Source organism: Paroedura picta, chromosome 8 (assembly GCF_049243985.1).
Source record: "Paroedura picta isolate Pp20150507F chromosome 8, Ppicta_v3.0, whole genome shotgun sequence".
Classification (NCBI taxonomy): Eukaryota; Metazoa; Chordata; class Lepidosauria; order Squamata; family Gekkonidae; genus Paroedura; species Paroedura picta.
Genome location: NC_135376.1, coordinates 35,817,705 through 35,835,117, shown reverse-complemented (window position 1 = coordinate 35,835,117; position 17,413 = coordinate 35,817,705). Strand labels below are relative to the sequence as shown.

General features: G+C 41.0%; 2 protein-coding genes across 3 annotated transcripts in view; one reads left to right on the top strand and one right to left on the bottom strand.

Annotated features, from left to right (window-relative positions):
* The window catches only part of ANKMY1 (ankyrin repeat and MYND domain containing 1), a 46,187-nt gene extending 40,776 nt beyond the window's left edge, over window positions 1-5,411 (top strand). The window contains exons 17-18 of one of the 2 annotated variants that reach the window (XM_077349006.1): window positions 2,498-2,563; window positions 4,091-5,411. In XM_077349006.1, the coding sequence (XP_077205121.1) occupies window positions 2,498-2,563; window positions 4,091-4,305 (281 nt within the window). In that variant the 3' untranslated portion in view covers window positions 4,306-5,411. The remainder of the gene's footprint in view (window positions 1-2,497; window positions 2,564-4,090) is intronic. The other variant, XM_077349007.1, reaches the window with a different exon arrangement.
* A 2,445-nt stretch (window positions 5,412-7,856) lies between these two features.
* Window positions 7,857-17,413, bottom strand: part of GPC1 (glypican 1) — a 221,066-nt gene continuing 211,509 nt past the window's right edge. The window contains exons 7-9 of the mRNA XM_077349008.1: window positions 16,371-16,501; window positions 14,398-14,573; window positions 7,857-13,233 (exon numbers count right to left, since the gene is read on the bottom strand). Of these exons, the coding sequence (XP_077205123.1) occupies window positions 13,019-13,233; window positions 14,398-14,573; window positions 16,371-16,501 (522 nt within the window). The 3' untranslated portion in view covers window positions 7,857-13,018. The remainder of the gene's footprint in view (window positions 13,234-14,397; window positions 14,574-16,370; window positions 16,502-17,413) is intronic.

Sequence of the window (17,413 nt, the reverse complement as noted above, 5' to 3'; positions counted from 1 at the left end):
AGTTCCTGGGACTGGGAATCGGAGGGACCAATCGGTCCCTCCGATTGTCTGTCATGAGGAAGGGTCCAATCTGGACCCTTCCTCATCCCGGACTCATCCCGCCCCAGAACCCCTTACTGTTTTATTTAGTCCGTGGTGCCCGTGGCGCCACGGGCGGTTTACAGATTATATTGGAAGAGGATTTCTGCTGTCAGAAATGTATTCTATAGCAGTGGTCCCCAACCTTTCTGAGGTTGGGGACCGGCAGGGTATCGGGGCGCGGCCCGCGGCCTGCGCGGGCCACGCCCACGCATCGGCCGCGCCCGCGCATCGGGCTGCACCTGCGGGCCGCGCCCGCTCATCGGGCCGTGCCCGCGGGCCGCACCCACGTATCGGGCCGCACTCGCCCACACGGGTGCGGCCGGCCCTGCTTCCCTCTCCCCGCCCTCCCGCAGTAAGAAGCTTCCCGGGCCGCAAGCTTGCGGCCAGGGAAGTTTTTTACTGCGGGGGGGGGGGCGGGGAGAGGGACCTGCGGCCCGGCGCCATGGCCTTCGCGGCCCGGCACCGGGCCACGGCCCGCAGGTTGGGGACCACTGTTCTATAGGTATTAAGCTGTTGAAATTAGATCAGAAGCCTCGTTCAAATGAATTAAAACCCTGGAAAAAGATACATAAATGGGCTACATTCATTCTGCGCATACAGAAAAAGTGAAGATTGTGTAATCTGTACCTATATTTGAAGTGGACCTGATACTATGTTTTCTAGAAGGGATACTATTCAGTTCTCCTGGAATTAGATTTGGAAACTTGTCTATTATGTTATAAAAAAAAATACTCATAAAGTCCTTAAAGTCTGATTGAAGAATGAAGACACAAAGAAGAATGAAGTTATTAACAGTATGGAGAACTTGGTGAAGACATTTCATTGGATGGGAGCTATCAAGCATAAGTCTGTCTGTCTCTCAGATACTGAAACAGAGAGGTGCCAGTACTGAAAATCAGATTTTTTAAGTCATACTGCTGACAAGTATACTGGAAAAGCCAGGAAGATGCTGGCTTGTTATTGTTGTTTCTTTACTGAACAGTGTGCCATAGATGATACTGGTAAAGGTTTCAGGTTACTATACTGGGACATGGATCTACCATTCTGTTACTTATGAGGAACTGATGCTAAGTATGTTAGTTTGGCGAGGGATACTTTGATGACAAAGAACTGTACAAAGATGCTTCAGACCACTGTACCACTTGCTTCAGACAGAAAACTGTGTTTGTTATATTCCTCAAGTTTAACCGTATTTGAACTTTGCTGGGTGATGGCTGTACATGCCAGGCTAGATAAGAAAGCAAGCCAGCAAATAGGAATCTTCTATCATTTGTTCTGCAGAAGCATTCACTGATCCATCTTCTGCCCTCAATGCTTATGCTGAAAATGTAGAGGGAGGGGAATCTCATTCTGGAGGAGATATCCCAACAGCGTTATCATTGGCTTTATACAGTTACGCAGTGAAGATTGAGAGTTAGTGACTTGCTGAAAATCACTCTGTGATTCTGTGGTGGAGCAAGTATTTGAACCCAAGTTTATAAACAGCATTCCATCACTGGACTTAAACAGCTTGTTGAGCTCGCCATCAGAACAAAGCCCTTAGATTGTTAAACAGCATTGAAGAGAGATCTGATATATTCCATCTCCACAGCTTCTGTCAAAGAGCAACAAAGACAACAAAAAAAGTTCTCCCCAAACATCTTGTGAACAACTGCAAAAATCCTTAGTTTAAGTAAATATGAATGTAAAAATGTTTGGTAGCAACAGTTGCTAGTTATTCATTTGTTACATTTCCAGTGATCATTGTGATCATATGAGGATATGCTCACATGAACGTTATTGACCAGTTTTAGTTATTAACAGTATGTACCTCATCACTGTAAAAGAGCACATCCCCCATTTTTCTCATCAAGGAGAAGTGTGTTTGGAGAAGCACTGCACTATTTTTATTGGCTTTGTCCCATAGAGGGGACTGGTGGTGAACAAACATTTCCATGAACAAACTGTTCTATAATAGAGAGGACACATTTCTCTTCAAAGAGGAGTGTCTGTGGTTGCCCTGTCTTAATTTTTAATTTTTTTCTCAAGGACAACACAGCTGGAGTTGAAGTATATGCTAAACATTAGCATGGAGTTAACTGTTCATGTGAACGTATGTCTCATAGAACTGTGTCTGTGTAAAGACCAGCTACAAACCCACTGAAGTTTAAAATGATGTCATTTTTTTTATTTGCTGTATAATATGTTTTGAAATTATTGTCAAAATAGAAACATGTGCCCTGTAAGAAATGTATGGAATAAGATGAGAATGCTTTGTTATTGCCAATATCCCAATAAATTGAGTGTATAATTAATAGTGTATAGAAGCTTCATTTCAAATATCCATAGAAGGAACAGTTCCTTTGAGGCAGTCACAATATCTTCTTCCTTTGAACATTCTGAAATGTCTTTGCACCTTGTTTTACTGCTGCAAAAGATGATCCATCTTCATCCGAGTCTGATGAAGAATCAGAATTGGAGCCAATAATAGAGGAAACAGAGGGTAAGTTTTCACTAAGCAAACTTAGCTTTCTGTTGGTTCATCCTGTTCAGTAATGGTACCAATATGATGTTGCTGCTGGATTTTTCTTTTCTTTGTGGCTGGGATTGCTGTATTGCTTTGTAGTCTTATTATTGGTTTCAAAGCTGCAGTTAAAGAACTTGGTTTGTATTGGATGCTTTTAAATATTGATACTTTTGTTGATGGTTATGCTTCTATATTACAAATGGAGGAGCATTAATTTGAAGTCTAGGGTATAAACAATGTAAATTTAACAAAATCACACAACTCTTCTATGGGCTAGAAACTAACCAAGCAAAGAAATGTCCATGTGTTTTAAAAACTGAGGAGAGGGTGAAGAAAAGGAAGGAGTAAGAGTTGGTTTTTATAACTAGCTTTTCATTACCTGAAGGAGTCTCAAAGTGGCTTACAATTCCCATCCTCTCCCGACAACAGACAACCTGTGAGGTAGGTGGGACTGAGAGTCCTGACAGAACTGTGTGAGAACAATTCTAACAGGACTGTGACTAGTCTGACACCATCCAGCTGGTTTATATGAAGGAGCAGGGATTCAAATCCAGTTCTCCCGTTTAAAGGCTACCTATTTTAACCACTACACCAAATTGGCTCCTGGAGGCTGGAAACTGTTAGTTGGCATAAGATTTTCAAGGGATATTAAGCTTTAGGAAAATAATGAACTACAATATATTTTTTATGATTACACATTTCTAGTGTTGAAGATTTGATCACTCTGGGGCCTGAAGAACAGTTCAGCAACCCCTCTACCAATGAGAAAGTTTGTCCATTTCTGCATGGAGTGGTAAAACATGAGTGGCTTTCAGCTTGCAAATGCGGGATGATAAATATTGTGTTTGCAGCCCTCGTAGGGAGACCCCGCCTATGTTTTCCCTCTGCCCCATCGCAGCTTTTTGCCTCTTGACAAGGCTGCAAGGGAAAACAATCCAAACTTCCCCCTCCGCTCCTTGGCTTGTCAATCGCAGCATTGGCAAGGATAGGACAACTGGTCAGGATTGAAGGAAAGATGGATGGCACTAAATACAGGGCAGTTCTTGAGGAAAACCTGTTCCAGTCTGCCAGAGATTTGAAACTGGGTTGAAGTTTCACATTCCAGCAAGACAATGACCCTAAAAGCAGGCTTTCTCAACCAGGGTTTTGTGGAACCCCGGGGTTTCTTGATGGCCCTGGGTGGGTTTTGCAAAAAAGGATAGTGTTGGGCACTTTTGGATGGTGAGGGAAGCCCCTACTTCTATTGAGAAAGATGTGCACAGGATTTGGGTCAGCTGGATCTGAGCTGGGCCACCAGTGATCAGTGTATAGTTCCATTGTCACTGGAGAACATGCTCATTAAGTGCTTGTCTGAAATATTCTAAGAGTTCTTTGTACCAAAGGCAATTGTTCTTAAATAATCACCCTTCTGTAATTCACTACCTTGAAGATTTGTAACTAATAACTTCATGATAATCTCATGTAATAAAGGTGTATTTTGTTTGGGGTTTCTTTTACCCACAGTAAGGCGAAAGCTCCGGTCAAAAGGCAAAGCAGCTCCAACTGAAAAGCGAAAGCAGGGAAAAGAAGGCAAAGATGGAGGCGCCAAACCTAAAAAGAAAGAGAAAGAGAAAGAGAAAGAGAGAAAGAAACTAAAAGAAGACAAGCTGATTATTGTTACCGGGGAAACCAGTACTCAGGCGGATCTCCCTTACACAGGGAACTATAGTTACATTTAAATGTCAGCATTTTTACTTGGTATCCTGCTGCAACTTGATGTGAACAATGCAATACAAGGAAGACGAAGAGACTAGAAAATGTGACTTTGTGGAACACTTGCATTTTGTAGCAGCAGGAGTAAAAAGCCATTTGATGTATTTTAAAACAGACAGTTGCTAGGTGATTTAATTCACAGTTGTAGTAGTGACCTACTGAAACTCAGCTTCTTTGAACGCGCATGAAACTAAACCTTTATAACATGAAGTACATAATTAGTTCAAGATTTTGGCCTGGGATTTGATGGGTGACCTCAAGCAGGTAGAAGCCGCCAAGGTCAAAAGTCCATTTGTCCATGTCCTTTCAGTGCCAACATCTCTTGGCCAGTATAGTTACTTGTATATTTTGCATAACACTACAATTTCCAGTGGAAACTCCAGGAAATAGCCTTTTAGTACATGTGGTCCCTTCCACAGAGTATACATCTCCAAAAGAATCCAGAATTTGCATATTGCCTTTATGGAGATTTAGCAGTTTTGTTTTCAACACGCTTATGGAGGAGTTAATTAGGTAGACTCCTTCCCAATGTAGATTTAATAGGAAAATAAATACTGGTCCAGCAAACTCTTGAGGCATGCCCTTCCTAGTCCTTAATTTAACTTAAGGATCAAACCCTTTGCTGAAATATTTAGGATATGGACTTGAGGGCCTGAGTCAGTTGTTTGCGACCCAAATTCTATGTTTTAGTTAAACAGGAAATGTAGTTGATCTTAACAGAAGTTTAATTGTCAAACATTTGGTAGTCTTACCAGGAGCCATTATTTTCAAATATGGACTGACCGATAGTGAATCATCTTGGCAGCTATGCAATTGTGACCATACAGTTACAGGTCCTGTTGCAGTTGGCCATTTGGTTTCTATATAGTGTGAAAAAAGCCCGAGCAGAGCTTCTGAGCCATATTCCAGTACAGTAGTATTTGAAGATCACCAATTTATTTTACTGTGCTACCACTGTTGCTATATTGTGCACAATTTGTATTATTCTGTGTGTATTATAATTTTACATGTTGCATTGTAAATTTATTTTTGAAGTATTTTAATTTTCTTAACAATAAACAAATAGAACACATATTATTTCATTGTTCTTTTATATAGTAGTATTCCATGTAAAATATTTGATTTTTACCGCAATATTGTTTAATTACTGTGATTTTCATTATAGTGTCAACCAAATTAAGCTTGTCTACTTCACATACTTGTAATGAGTATTGAATCAAGCCATTCACCCAGAGTTTAAAAAAATATTTATATAGAGATTAGATTATATAATTATATAATTATTGTCTCTGTGCAAACTTTTAAAAATTCCTATGCGTATACTAAACAGAGCAGTTTAAATGGAATACTTTTAAAAGGCGGTGCACCCTTGTTTTTCTGATAGTAATGACTTCCTATTACAAGGGTCTTTCTTAACAGCTCTGTGCAAAAGCTGGTAATGTATACAGGTTATTCTCTGTAATAGCAGCCTATTGTTTATGGGATTTATAGTTTGCCCCATCTTTGGGAACTCAGGACAGATTATATTTTGATTATATTTTGATTCAATATATACAATCCCTGAATAAAAATTTAAAATAGTACAAGTTAGCCAATAACATTAAAACATTTACCCTAAAATCTTATCCTTTAAAACTAGAAATAACAACAATTATTCCCCATAGTGCAGATTTCTGTATAGAAAAACCTTTCTACATGCATGGATCTCTGTTGCTTGATTGATCTTGGCACCCAATCCCTTTGAATAGCATCCCCATTGTGAAATAACAGCAGCACACAAGCTTTTACATTAGCCTCTTGCTTTAAACAACAGTGCAGGTGGTGTGTACAACATTCTACTACGCATGTGATTCTTGGAATCATGACAAGGGGCTTTAGCATACTCAAGCTGTAATCTTAAACCCACTTAAAAAGGTGAAAAGAGATGGAACAATTTCATCCTGCTAGGTTCAGAATTGGCTTGGATTTATGACTTTTTGGTATTTGGGAAAAGCTCATCTGTTTTCTTTGCTTGCAATACTGACAAATACAAGCTGGTGGTGCTATATGAATCATATTTCCCAAGGGCAGTCCTGTTTTACTGTTCTTGCATCTCCTTCCTCAAAACCAGCTACAGATGAGAGCCACTTGGCAACTGAATCACACATACCTGAAAATAGGGCAGAGTTTTACATGTGGATGAGTTACTGGAAAAAGTAAGTTAACCAAAATAGAGAGGACAAAGATTAGTTTGGTCATCTGATGTTAACATTATAACCTTTATGTATGGACCTAAATAGCAGAACATTTTATAGCTCATCTAGAAGTTAATGAGAGTGGGGTTATGGACCAGAAAAGGTCTACCTATCATATTAATCTGTTAGATTTGAGGGCCAGCAAACTTACTCATACTACTTTTATGGAGATGATCAGAGGATGTTTTGTCCTGGTAGCAACTGTTGTCACTGTAAAATTCTACCTGAACAAACAAGGAGGCACAGGATTCCTTCACCTGTGCAGAGAAGCCCACGCTCATATGGCAGTGGGCAATAAGACATGGGATGCAGATTACAGCTGTTCACATAGCCTGTCCACACAAACAGTCTGAGTAGTGATGCAAACGTAGATCAAGGGTGGGTCCATACTAAATCACTACCTGACCCTAATTTTCAAAAACAATCAGACAAGAAATGCTTCCTCTTCTTTTCCGGAACAGCTAGGAAGGAGGATTCACTTCCAGTGGTGATGGCACAGCTGTTGTTTCTGTATTTCTCTTTTGGAATTCTGCACAAGGTAGTTCCAAAAATATAAGCATATATCTCATGCTTCCTTCTGTCCCCCTGCTGGCCCAGAAGAGCATGGTCCCCCTACTCTGTGGAAACTAACTCCTTAAAAATAGGCCCTGTTTGCCACCCAAAAGTAGGACTGTTTTATCTATCCACTTGGGTAACCCTAAAGTAGGAAACTTTTCAAAAAAGTCAAGCAAGTCATAACAGATTCTTGTAACCCACAACAATGGCAAAAGTTCAACCTGCGATCCTGCAGTTTGAGCAAGATTTTTTTTTTTACTATCCCTGGGAATGGAAAGAAGGTGGCTTGGCTGCGTCATTGATAAAAGTTAACCTAGTCACCATCTCTGCATACCATGACCCAATTGGAGACAAATCAGTTTTTTCCAGTCCTGAATAATAATTTAAAAATTCTTTAAAAGTTTGCTTAACACATTTCCATCTGTTGTATCCATGGTTTCCCAAAAGCAGTTTGTTACTCTTTGTATCAAAATTAATGTATAAACTACTTGAACCAATGGCTAGTTTTGCTTTGTCCTTTATTTCATATAGGACGACCTTCTTAGTGGCAGTCACATGTGTTAGAAGGGTGGGAGAACTACGGGCACTTCAGGTGTGAGGCTCCCTTTATCAAGATGGAGTTTCTTCCCAAGGTGGTATCACACTTTTGCCTTAACCAACTGCAACCCTCCAGTGTTCTACCCATCTTTGATGTCAACTTCAGAACAAACATTACACACTTAGATGTGTCGTGGGCATTCCTTTTTTATTTAAAAAGGACACAGGAATTCAGGAAAGACAAACTTTGTTTCAGGGGATAAAATAAAAGGAGAGCCTCATCGGCACAATCTCTCTCTAGATAGGTGGTCTTGGCAGTTAGAACAGCTTATGCTGAAGTTAAGGTGTCTAGCCTCATTCCTCTGAAAGCTCACTCCATGAGGGCACAGGCAGTATTTCAAGCCAATCTTGTGCTGGAGAACATATGCAAAGCAGCAACATGGTCCATTCCTTTAACATTCATCAAGCACTATTTGATAAATATGGACTCTACAATGCAGCAGCAGTGGGAAAGGTAGCATTACAGGTGATGTTTCACTGATCAGCCAACACCCTCCTCCTCTGGTATGTGAGTTTGCTATTATCCCATGTGGGACTGTACAGAAGCCAGAATGATGAAAAAGGGAGCACTTCTAGAGCCTAGAAGCTTCTTTAAAAGCTTGGAAGCTCTTCTCTGTGGCAGGCTTAAAATCTTGCAGTCTCCATTTGGGACTGTACAGAAGGTCATGAGATGAACAACGGTTACAGGTAAGTGCAACCTCGTTTTCCTACCAATACAATTCCTTGGCAGAGTAGACAACACCTATACAGTCATCATACAATTTTGCCTGCAGCATATATTTAGGCATTACATAGTGAAAGCTGTTGTGTACTTCAGTATTTATGGTGCTCCTCTGGCACATGTTGCTGTTGAAACTCAATAAAAGTGTAAGAAATAAAATAGCATTTTGTTGCAAGAGGTATTCATATAGTTTTAAGTCGCCAGCCTTTTTTTTTTATTTATACAAGGATTCAAAGAACATAGTTCAACAGTGCAAGACAGTTACAAGTACCTTGGTAACCAAAAGAAATGTATAAATGGCCAAGTATGTCAATAAGTGAAATAAATCTTAACTTTGCAGAGAGAACTGCATTAAAAAAAAACAAACACAAAGGTGTACTCTGGCTATAGTTGTACTTTAACTCCCTAACAAGCCCACCAGAAAAGAACCGGTTGTTTGTCATTTGTAAAGGATAAATATCAGCGCTTGTAAAGCCTGTATTGACATACCCTCTGTTAAAATAGACATTATGGCACAAAAAAATAATAGCTTGTATGTCCACAACTCTGGTTTCTTGTTGACAACTTGACAGCTTTTCAAGGGGTCTTGGTGCTCAGTTTCTTCGCTTGATTAGTATCCCTTACAGCAAAGTGCTTTCAAACACATCCATCTTTATCAACAAAAATAACCTTTAAAAATCACAAAACCTTCAGATCCTGTGATCATGAGATGCAGTACTTGAGACTTGTGACCCACCTATGTGTGATTGTACAAGTCTTCTCTTCATAAAAAAGAGAGCAAGGAATGTGTATGCGTGTCCCAATGATTAGAGCAAAAGGTGCATAGATGCTTAACTCTTCCCATGGGGTACTTTCCCTAGCTTCTCCCCAAGAACACTTTTTCTTTATCTGATTTCTAGCAGTACCAGAAGAGACTCTGCCTAGAAAAAAGTATCTAGGAGAAGAGACTATGGGGATGTAAGCAGTAAATTGGAAAATGGGAGGGGGGCTACAGAGTACCTTGTTTCCATTTTTCTTTGGCTCTAAAAATTGTACCTCTCCACTCTTTGCTTTGAATGTGATTGGGGAAGACCCACAATCAAGTTTGGTTGAATCACAAGACCCTGGAACTGTAAGTTTACAGCTCTCCAGCAGATTGGCAAAGATTTTTGACTTTGAGGTGGGGAAGGTCCACATGCAGTGTTATTTCTTCCACATTGTGCAGGAGAAATTATCTGCCAAGTTTATTTAACAGCAGTTTAAGCAACAGATGGCTACACACAACACTGTTTGAATGTGGCATTCTAGTTGCTCTGAGAGTTGAAAAATTAGGTTCAAAGGAGGCAGGATATTTGATTTCCATGCCTCATTTGTATTTGGAATTATTTTAAGAATGGCATCATTGAAAACAAAAATTAATGTAGCAGATGGACAGGATCAATAATGAAAGTGGATGGGTTATTGTTCTGCTCAAAAAGCATTGAAAATAATGTGTACAAAAGCAGGTGTGTTTTGCTGGCACCAGGTTCTGCTTGAGTTTTGAAAATACCATCTCAATATGATTGGCAGTCTCCAATACTGATTGGGGTGATTAGGAAAGACATTTTCTCCTGGCATTATAGAAAAACAAAGCACAAGAGTGATTCTTCAATGGAATTAATTTTCTCGCATTCACTGCCTCTAATGATGTGATCCTAGAAATACTTCCCCGTTTGTTATGATTAATGCCAGCTTCAGTAGTTCTGCCTTTTAAAACTCTTTGTTATCAGGACACACAGTTGTCTTTGATGCAATGTATTGAACAGAAATATTTTAGCATTATGCAAAGTCTCTCTATATATGTTTAATGGAAAAAATAGCCTCCATATTGCCCCTGCTGCAGAAAGAAATAAAAATAATGATATGCAATAATGAATTAACAGCAAAGCTTATGTCAAAACATCGCTATCATCCAGTTGTTCAGTAGAATTCCCTTGATATGCTAGATAGCTTTGAAAAAATATATATACTTATGGTTATAGGTCAAATAAACCTAAGCCCCCAACCTGGGAGCTGTGGAAGCATAGATCTCCAACAGAGCAATACCTATGTGTACATAACTGTGTAAATTGGCAGACAGACACTCTTGTGGTCAGACTTCCACTACTCTACCCCCTCAACCTTCTGAATACCAACATTCCTGGCAAATATGTAACAACAATCAAGGAGTAAAATGACAGAAGTGGTAAGGTGGTACTAAACAATGGTTAGAGAGCACAAGATTAATACCAATTACAAAGTGTTTGCTTGGTTGATAGTTCAATCTTAAACAGAGTTACACCATTCTGAGTCCACTTCCTTTAATATAGCTGTTAGAACATGGGGCAGAATAAAAACCTGCAATTCTTTGAGAATCCGATATTGTAATCAAGTGAACTTCCAGGGATATTTGCTAATGGATGCATGCAGATGTCACCATAAACCAGGTTATAATCAATGGTGCCAGTTTGGTGTAGTGGTTAGGAGCACGGACTTTAATCTGGCGAGCCAGGTTTGATTCCGCGCTCCCCCACATGCAGCCAGCTGGGTGACTTTGGCTCGCCACAGCACTGATAAAGCTGTTCTAACCAAGCAGTAATCTCATTGCTCTCTCAGCCTCACCTCCCTCACAGGGCATCTGTTGTGGGGAGAGGAAAGGGAAGGCAATTGTAAGCCATTCTGAGACTCCTTCAGGTAAAGAAAAGCGGCATAATAAGAACCAATTCTTTTTCTTCTGGTTTGATAAACTTTGGCTTAGTGTGATGTCTGAATGCAGGCTGCCCAAGCTGTGGTTTTCTAAACCATAGTTTGTACATTGAGTCTTAACCATGGATTGTATTAATTTTGGTTTGTGGTGTTTGAATGCAGAAATCTCAGTTTGTTCAGTAGTACTAACCCTCTTAGCCAACTATACATGCAGAAGAAAGCACATATCAACAGAAAACCTTACTCGTCCAGCTGCACTTAGCTATAAATGGTACTCTAAGCACTCCAGTCTTTTCCTTTTCCTTCACTTTATGTTCTTCCTCTGCTAGGGATGATGCAGAAAACAGGAATGTGGCTTCAAAGATTTCAGTTTCTCCTGAGGGGGAATGTAAAAGGCAGTAAAACAGAAAACGGGGGAGGGCTGGAGAAATCTACTTTGTTTGAAACAGCCGTTTACAGGAAACACTGGTGGCTGGTTGAAAAGGGGAAGGGGGACTATGGTTAGCTATAGAGAAAGTTATGTGGGAATGCTGTAAAAAGGTTTTGTTTCAGAATTTTAAAATCCAGAAATTCCAGGAAGCATTTACATCGAAAAGAGGAAGGGGATGGTCCTGAGCTAAAAGAAAAGAGGAGGAGAGGGAGGCTTGTATTCCATAAGATTACCCTCAAAGTATCCCTCCCATTTATTGCAGTTTGACCAATAACAAATGGGCTGTATGTGCTGTGAAGCTCTGCCAGCAGCTTGGCAATGCAAGGGAGCTTGGGATAGCAACTGGGAATTCTGCTTAGAGGTCAAAAAAGAGGCAAGCAGCAAAGTTAACCAGGATTTAGGAATAAACTCTAGTCCTTTTTTTTACATCCAGTAAACTATCCATGGTTTGTGCCACAGTTGGTAGTTTAAACAAGTCATAGTTTGTTGTCTGAATGCAGCCCAAATGTTCCCTGGTCCTGTCAAAGTTGCCTTAAGAACTTGCAAATGGAACAAGTAACAGTACACAAAACCTCACAGAACAGTTTCCTTGCATTATCCCTTTGGTAAAAGTTGACCATTATCACTGATAATAACTGGAAGATTTTCATCAACTGGAAGCAAAGCTTTCCAGACAGAAGGCTTCCCATGCATATTTTTATGGTAATATTGCATACTGTGATTCTGTATTGCATTTTATCAGTTTGACTGCTCTTTCCCCAGGATCATGTAAAAACTAACCCTTACTTCCAATCGCTGTTATGCAGGAGACATGGTAACTGATTTTGAATACCTGTTTTTAGCACACATATTGTGAATTAAAAGATTTTTGTTCCCGATTCCAGGATAATGAATCTTTTTGCTAATCAGGCTTACAGTAGCATACAGAATATGTATTCTGACATCAAGGGAAAGGAAGGACCATTCGCCACTTGCATAATGGAAAATTATGAACTGATCTCTCCCCCCCTCCACTACAGCACTTTGAAATTCTTTAAATTAAAAAGATGTGTTGTTCTAAACCGACTTAGCACACTCATGGCTACCGTTAAATATGACTAGATACTTGCAGTATTTTATTGCAGTCAATAAAAATGGTGTTGCCTTGAGAGCCATTTGTTCTTTCCCCCCAGTAAATCTTTACACCAAGGTCTGTTGTAGGCCTCTAGATGCCTTTCTGTGGCAAATTAATGACATTTTAAAAATGAGGTACAGAAAGAAGGGCCCAGCATTCAAAAAAGACCAAAAGAAAAAGACCAGTTCTAGCACTGCCAGGTTATCACAAACAATCAAGAACCTTTATCTCCCTCGTTTTGCCAAGATGAATTAAATATAGTCCACATTTTTGGCAAAGTTAAGACCTCAACCACCACAGTCTCTTTCATGGCCGCAGAAAGGAGTTACCGCCACAAGTACTGTCTCACAACAGCAGCCAGAGAAAGTAATAAAAGAAAATAGGAAGGCAAGACTATGCTATTTCCATTGCCGCCTGGTCCTGACAGCTTAGGCATTGGATACGTCTCTGGTTGCCGAGTGCTAGAGCTCTTGGACTGTTTTTTGACACAGACGTCGTCAAGACAGCCATCTCCACTGCCAGAGCCGCTGATGTCATCACCTGTGCAAGAGAAAGTTCAGGTAAGCCAGTGGGTTTGCTTGTGCGCAACATGTGCCAGGTCTAACCGCCCACACCTGACAAAATGCTAACATGCGGAAATCAGTGAACATAATGAATGGGTTAATGCAGTGTTTGGGACACTGTGGAGTCACTGTATGATTACTTCACCCCACACTTTGCCCATAATATTTGGGAATATTTAGTATTGGAATCATCAACATAAGTTGGATTTTGCGCATAACAGCAACACCTGGCTCTTACAGACAAGGTGGAGATTAGCACAGTGATCCGTTTCAAGCTTTATAAGTAGGGCAGAGATCACTTGCCACAAGGAGGCTGTTTTCAGGTGGATATCCATGTCAAGCATATCTAAGAGTACAAAAAGGGAGTTAAAATACTTGCAGTGTCAGCACCAATACAAATGCCTGATGCAACACCCAGGAGGTCAAATGGCACCAAAGATCCATCAGAGCTCTTTCCTAGCCCTCCAACATTCTGTGAAGCCCTTTATTAGCTTGCATGGATGATCAGGCTGGCAGACAGCAACCTCCCGAACTAGCAGTCCCTGTCACAGATGTACAGCCAGAGGACAACAGGCACAGAAGGAGGAACTATCTAATTAGTATGATAAAGTGGGAGGAGATGGGGGATGTTACTGGTAAATTCCTACAGCTCTCAGTTTGCAAGACCTGAACAAGGCTGTTAATAGGATGTTTTGGAGGTCATTAATTCATAGGGTTGTCACCAGCTGGTAGTGACTTGACAGCACTCAACATACACACACAGATACCTAGGGAGGCAGAAGCTGGCTAGACACTTTACGCTCCCTGTATTATGAGACAAAGCAGGCTCATGCTGTAAAGATGCAGGGTTACAAATGTTAAGGATTCTGGCCCACCAAACAAGATCTCTGACCATCTTGACTATGCTTGGTTCTAAAGCTTGATTGACAGCAGAAAGGGGCAAAAGTTTTATCGCCTACTTGTGGCTGCCTCTGGATACAGCTGCTATATTTAAAGGAAACATACGATCACAGAAGAAACTGTTTGAATGAAGCCCTCTGATGTTGCATAGAGTTCTGTAGGCCTCTGATTTCCAACTGTCAAATAACTTGTGTCTCCTTTGTAGTTCCAGACTGATGCCTCTTCTTTGTAGCACACTTACTCGTATCCTGGAAATCCACATCATTTCCTTTGTAGGCATTGCGCAGGCGATTTGTCATGATCTTTAACTGCATGATCTGCTGGCGAATTGTCATATCTGGTTTGGTAATGTCTACTTCCACCTCTGGGTTATTGATCTGATTGGCTAATCCATCACCCATCACATCTGGAAGATATCTACAGGAAGATACCATGTAGGAAATAAGCTCTGGAATATCAAATACTGTAATTTGTTTAACACAGTGCCTTAAACCAGTGGTCCCCAACCTTTTTATCATCGGGGACCGGTCAATGCTTGACAATTTTACTGAGGCCGGGGGGGGGGTAGTCTTTTGCTGAGGGACGTCGCCGCCACCTGAGCCCCTGCTCCACTTGCTTTCCCAGCGGCGCCCCTGACTTCTTACCGCCCGCTGGGGGGTGCTGCCAGCAGCAGCTGCGCAGTGCCATGGCAAGGGGGAACCCCAGCCATGGTGGCCGTCAGAGAGCACCAAAGGTGAGCCAGAGCCAGAGTGGCAGGACAGCCCCCGAGGCAGCAGCCAGGGAGGAGGATGAGGAGGAGCCATGGCCCGGTACTGACTGATCCATGGACCGGTCTCGGTCTCCAGACCGGGGGTTGGGGACCACTGCCTTAAACAATATAGGAAGCTTTGCAGCTCACTAGCATTGCTAGTGTCTTATTAATCAACCAACCAACCAATTATGAGATTTTTAGGCATCCTTCTCCAAAAATGGTCTTGAGGCGGCTTACATCAGGGTATAAAACATGTCATATACAGGTTCAAGTAAAACATGCTTTAGGTTAAAACAATACGAAAATTCTTACTGTAATTGTTTTGTCCCATAAATCACTTAACAAGCCAAGTGTGCCAACTATAAAGAATTACTGAATGCCCTGGCTCAAGATAGGGGGCTCATATGTGGGCATTACAATTGTTATAAAACAAACAACATGGCTTATGGAATGTTCCTTCCTTTTTTCAGTCCTTCACCGCCATCCCTTGCAGCTCGGGCCAGTAAGTACAGTTCAACAACTTCAAACAATAGAATGGTAACAGTAGTCACAACAACCAGTAACAACAATTTCAACAACATTTCAATACAACAGTTCTAACACCAGTGGTGACAATGTCATCAACTATGGTCTCATAAGTTGGTTTGTATTCAGGAGCAGTTCATAGGGAGGAGTTTCTGGAGGCCTAGCAGGAGTTGTTGGTCGACCTCAACCAAACGCCTGGTGGAAGAGCTCCATTTTGCAGGCCCTATGGAACTGTGGTGGTTCAGGTAGGGTCCCGATCTCTTCAGAGAGCTCATTCCACCAGTGAGCTCATTTCACCAGGTGGGACCAGGACAGAAAAATCTCTGGTCCTGGTTGAGGTCAGATGTGCTTCTTTGGGGCCAGGGACAGCGAGGCGGTCCCTCAGGTACACTGGGCCCAGACTGCGTATGGCCTTAAAGGTGATTACCTTCAGTCTCATCTGGAATTCAACTGGTAGCCAGTGCAGTTATTAGACCTAGGACCAGCTCTGGTAAAAGCATTCTAATTCTGGTTCTCAGCTGAAATTTTTGAGCACTTTTACAAAGACTTAGCAAGGATGAACTATAATACTATATCATGGGTGGGAAAGAAATCCTAAGTATGGGTGGAATGCCAAGTCCTGCAATCTTCCCTGTAAATCATGATTCTGTTTAAGGTTCTGAAATGGTCCTAAGAAGCACAAAACTAGTTCCTTTTTTTGTCCATGGACGTTGTCTAAATAATTAAATGTGGGTGGGGGGGGGGGTTGAAAAATAAAAGATGAAAATAGGATTCCAGGGACTTTATTGTGTTAGTTCTCCTTGAATGCCTATTCTTTCCTGCCCACCTCTGCAATGGAACCTACCTGTATTAGCTCCAAAGCTTCATAAAGTTGGGACATGAGAGTACTTAGCACTGTAAATAAGTTACCTTCAAACTGTGACCTTTTCCATGCTTACCTGCCTCTAGTCATTCCATTCCAGCACTTGTCCTCATTCACAGAACCAGATATTTTATCATTGCAAAGTGTGACTGGGAGAGACACCCATAAGTCCCTTACATCCTTCAGTTTCCCTTTCACATCTGAAACCTGTAAGATGGAGGAGAAACAGGGCTCAAGAACACACGTGGTTGTCATTGATGCATTTACAGTCTAAATGCTTGCATATTCAAAGGCATTTATCACTCCACCAAAAAGGTTGCTATTGTTATTCCTGCTTGTGCAGGACACTATGTAAAACAGACCACTTTTGAAAACTAATTAACTGATACAGGGAAGATATCAACACCAAATGTATGAAACAGTGGAAGAAAGACACAAATAGCATCAAGGATGCCTAGACCAGGAACTGCTAAAGAGCTTGCCGCTAACCTGGGATAAGAAAGGAAGGTGAATTGGTAGCTGGATGGCTCAGGTGAGCCTAGTCTTGTCAGATCTCAACAGCTCAGCAGTGTTGGCTTTGGTTAGTACTTGGATGGGAGACCACCAAGGAAGACCATCAGTGGCAAACCACCTATGGGTTCACCATCAGTTGGCTGTGACTTGATGTTGGCACTTTCTCCACCAAAGGCGGCAACTGATGACAACTCTGGCCTCAACCAACAGCAGAACTTGCAAATGCTACCCTGTTAAGCTTCTATTACCAAGTAAAGACAGACTCTTCACCCAGACTTGGTGTTAAATAACTGCTTCATGTTTTGTTGTTGATGTTGCGTTCTTATTTATATATTATGATTAATTACCTTGAAGTTACTTAAATTACTTAATCTTATTGTGCTGTTTAGTTTGCTTAACATTTTAGTGCACTGCTAGTTTATATATTTTTCCTTTAATTTTGCCTTTTATGTTACACTGTTTCTTTTAATATTGGGTTAGTGTTTTTAAAAATGTGGTTTCTGGTTATATTATTATTGTTATGTTTGGAGTAAGTTTTAATGATTACATAATGGCATGGATTGATGATGCAAGCTGCTCCAAACTTTGGGCTGAGGGGGTAGGATA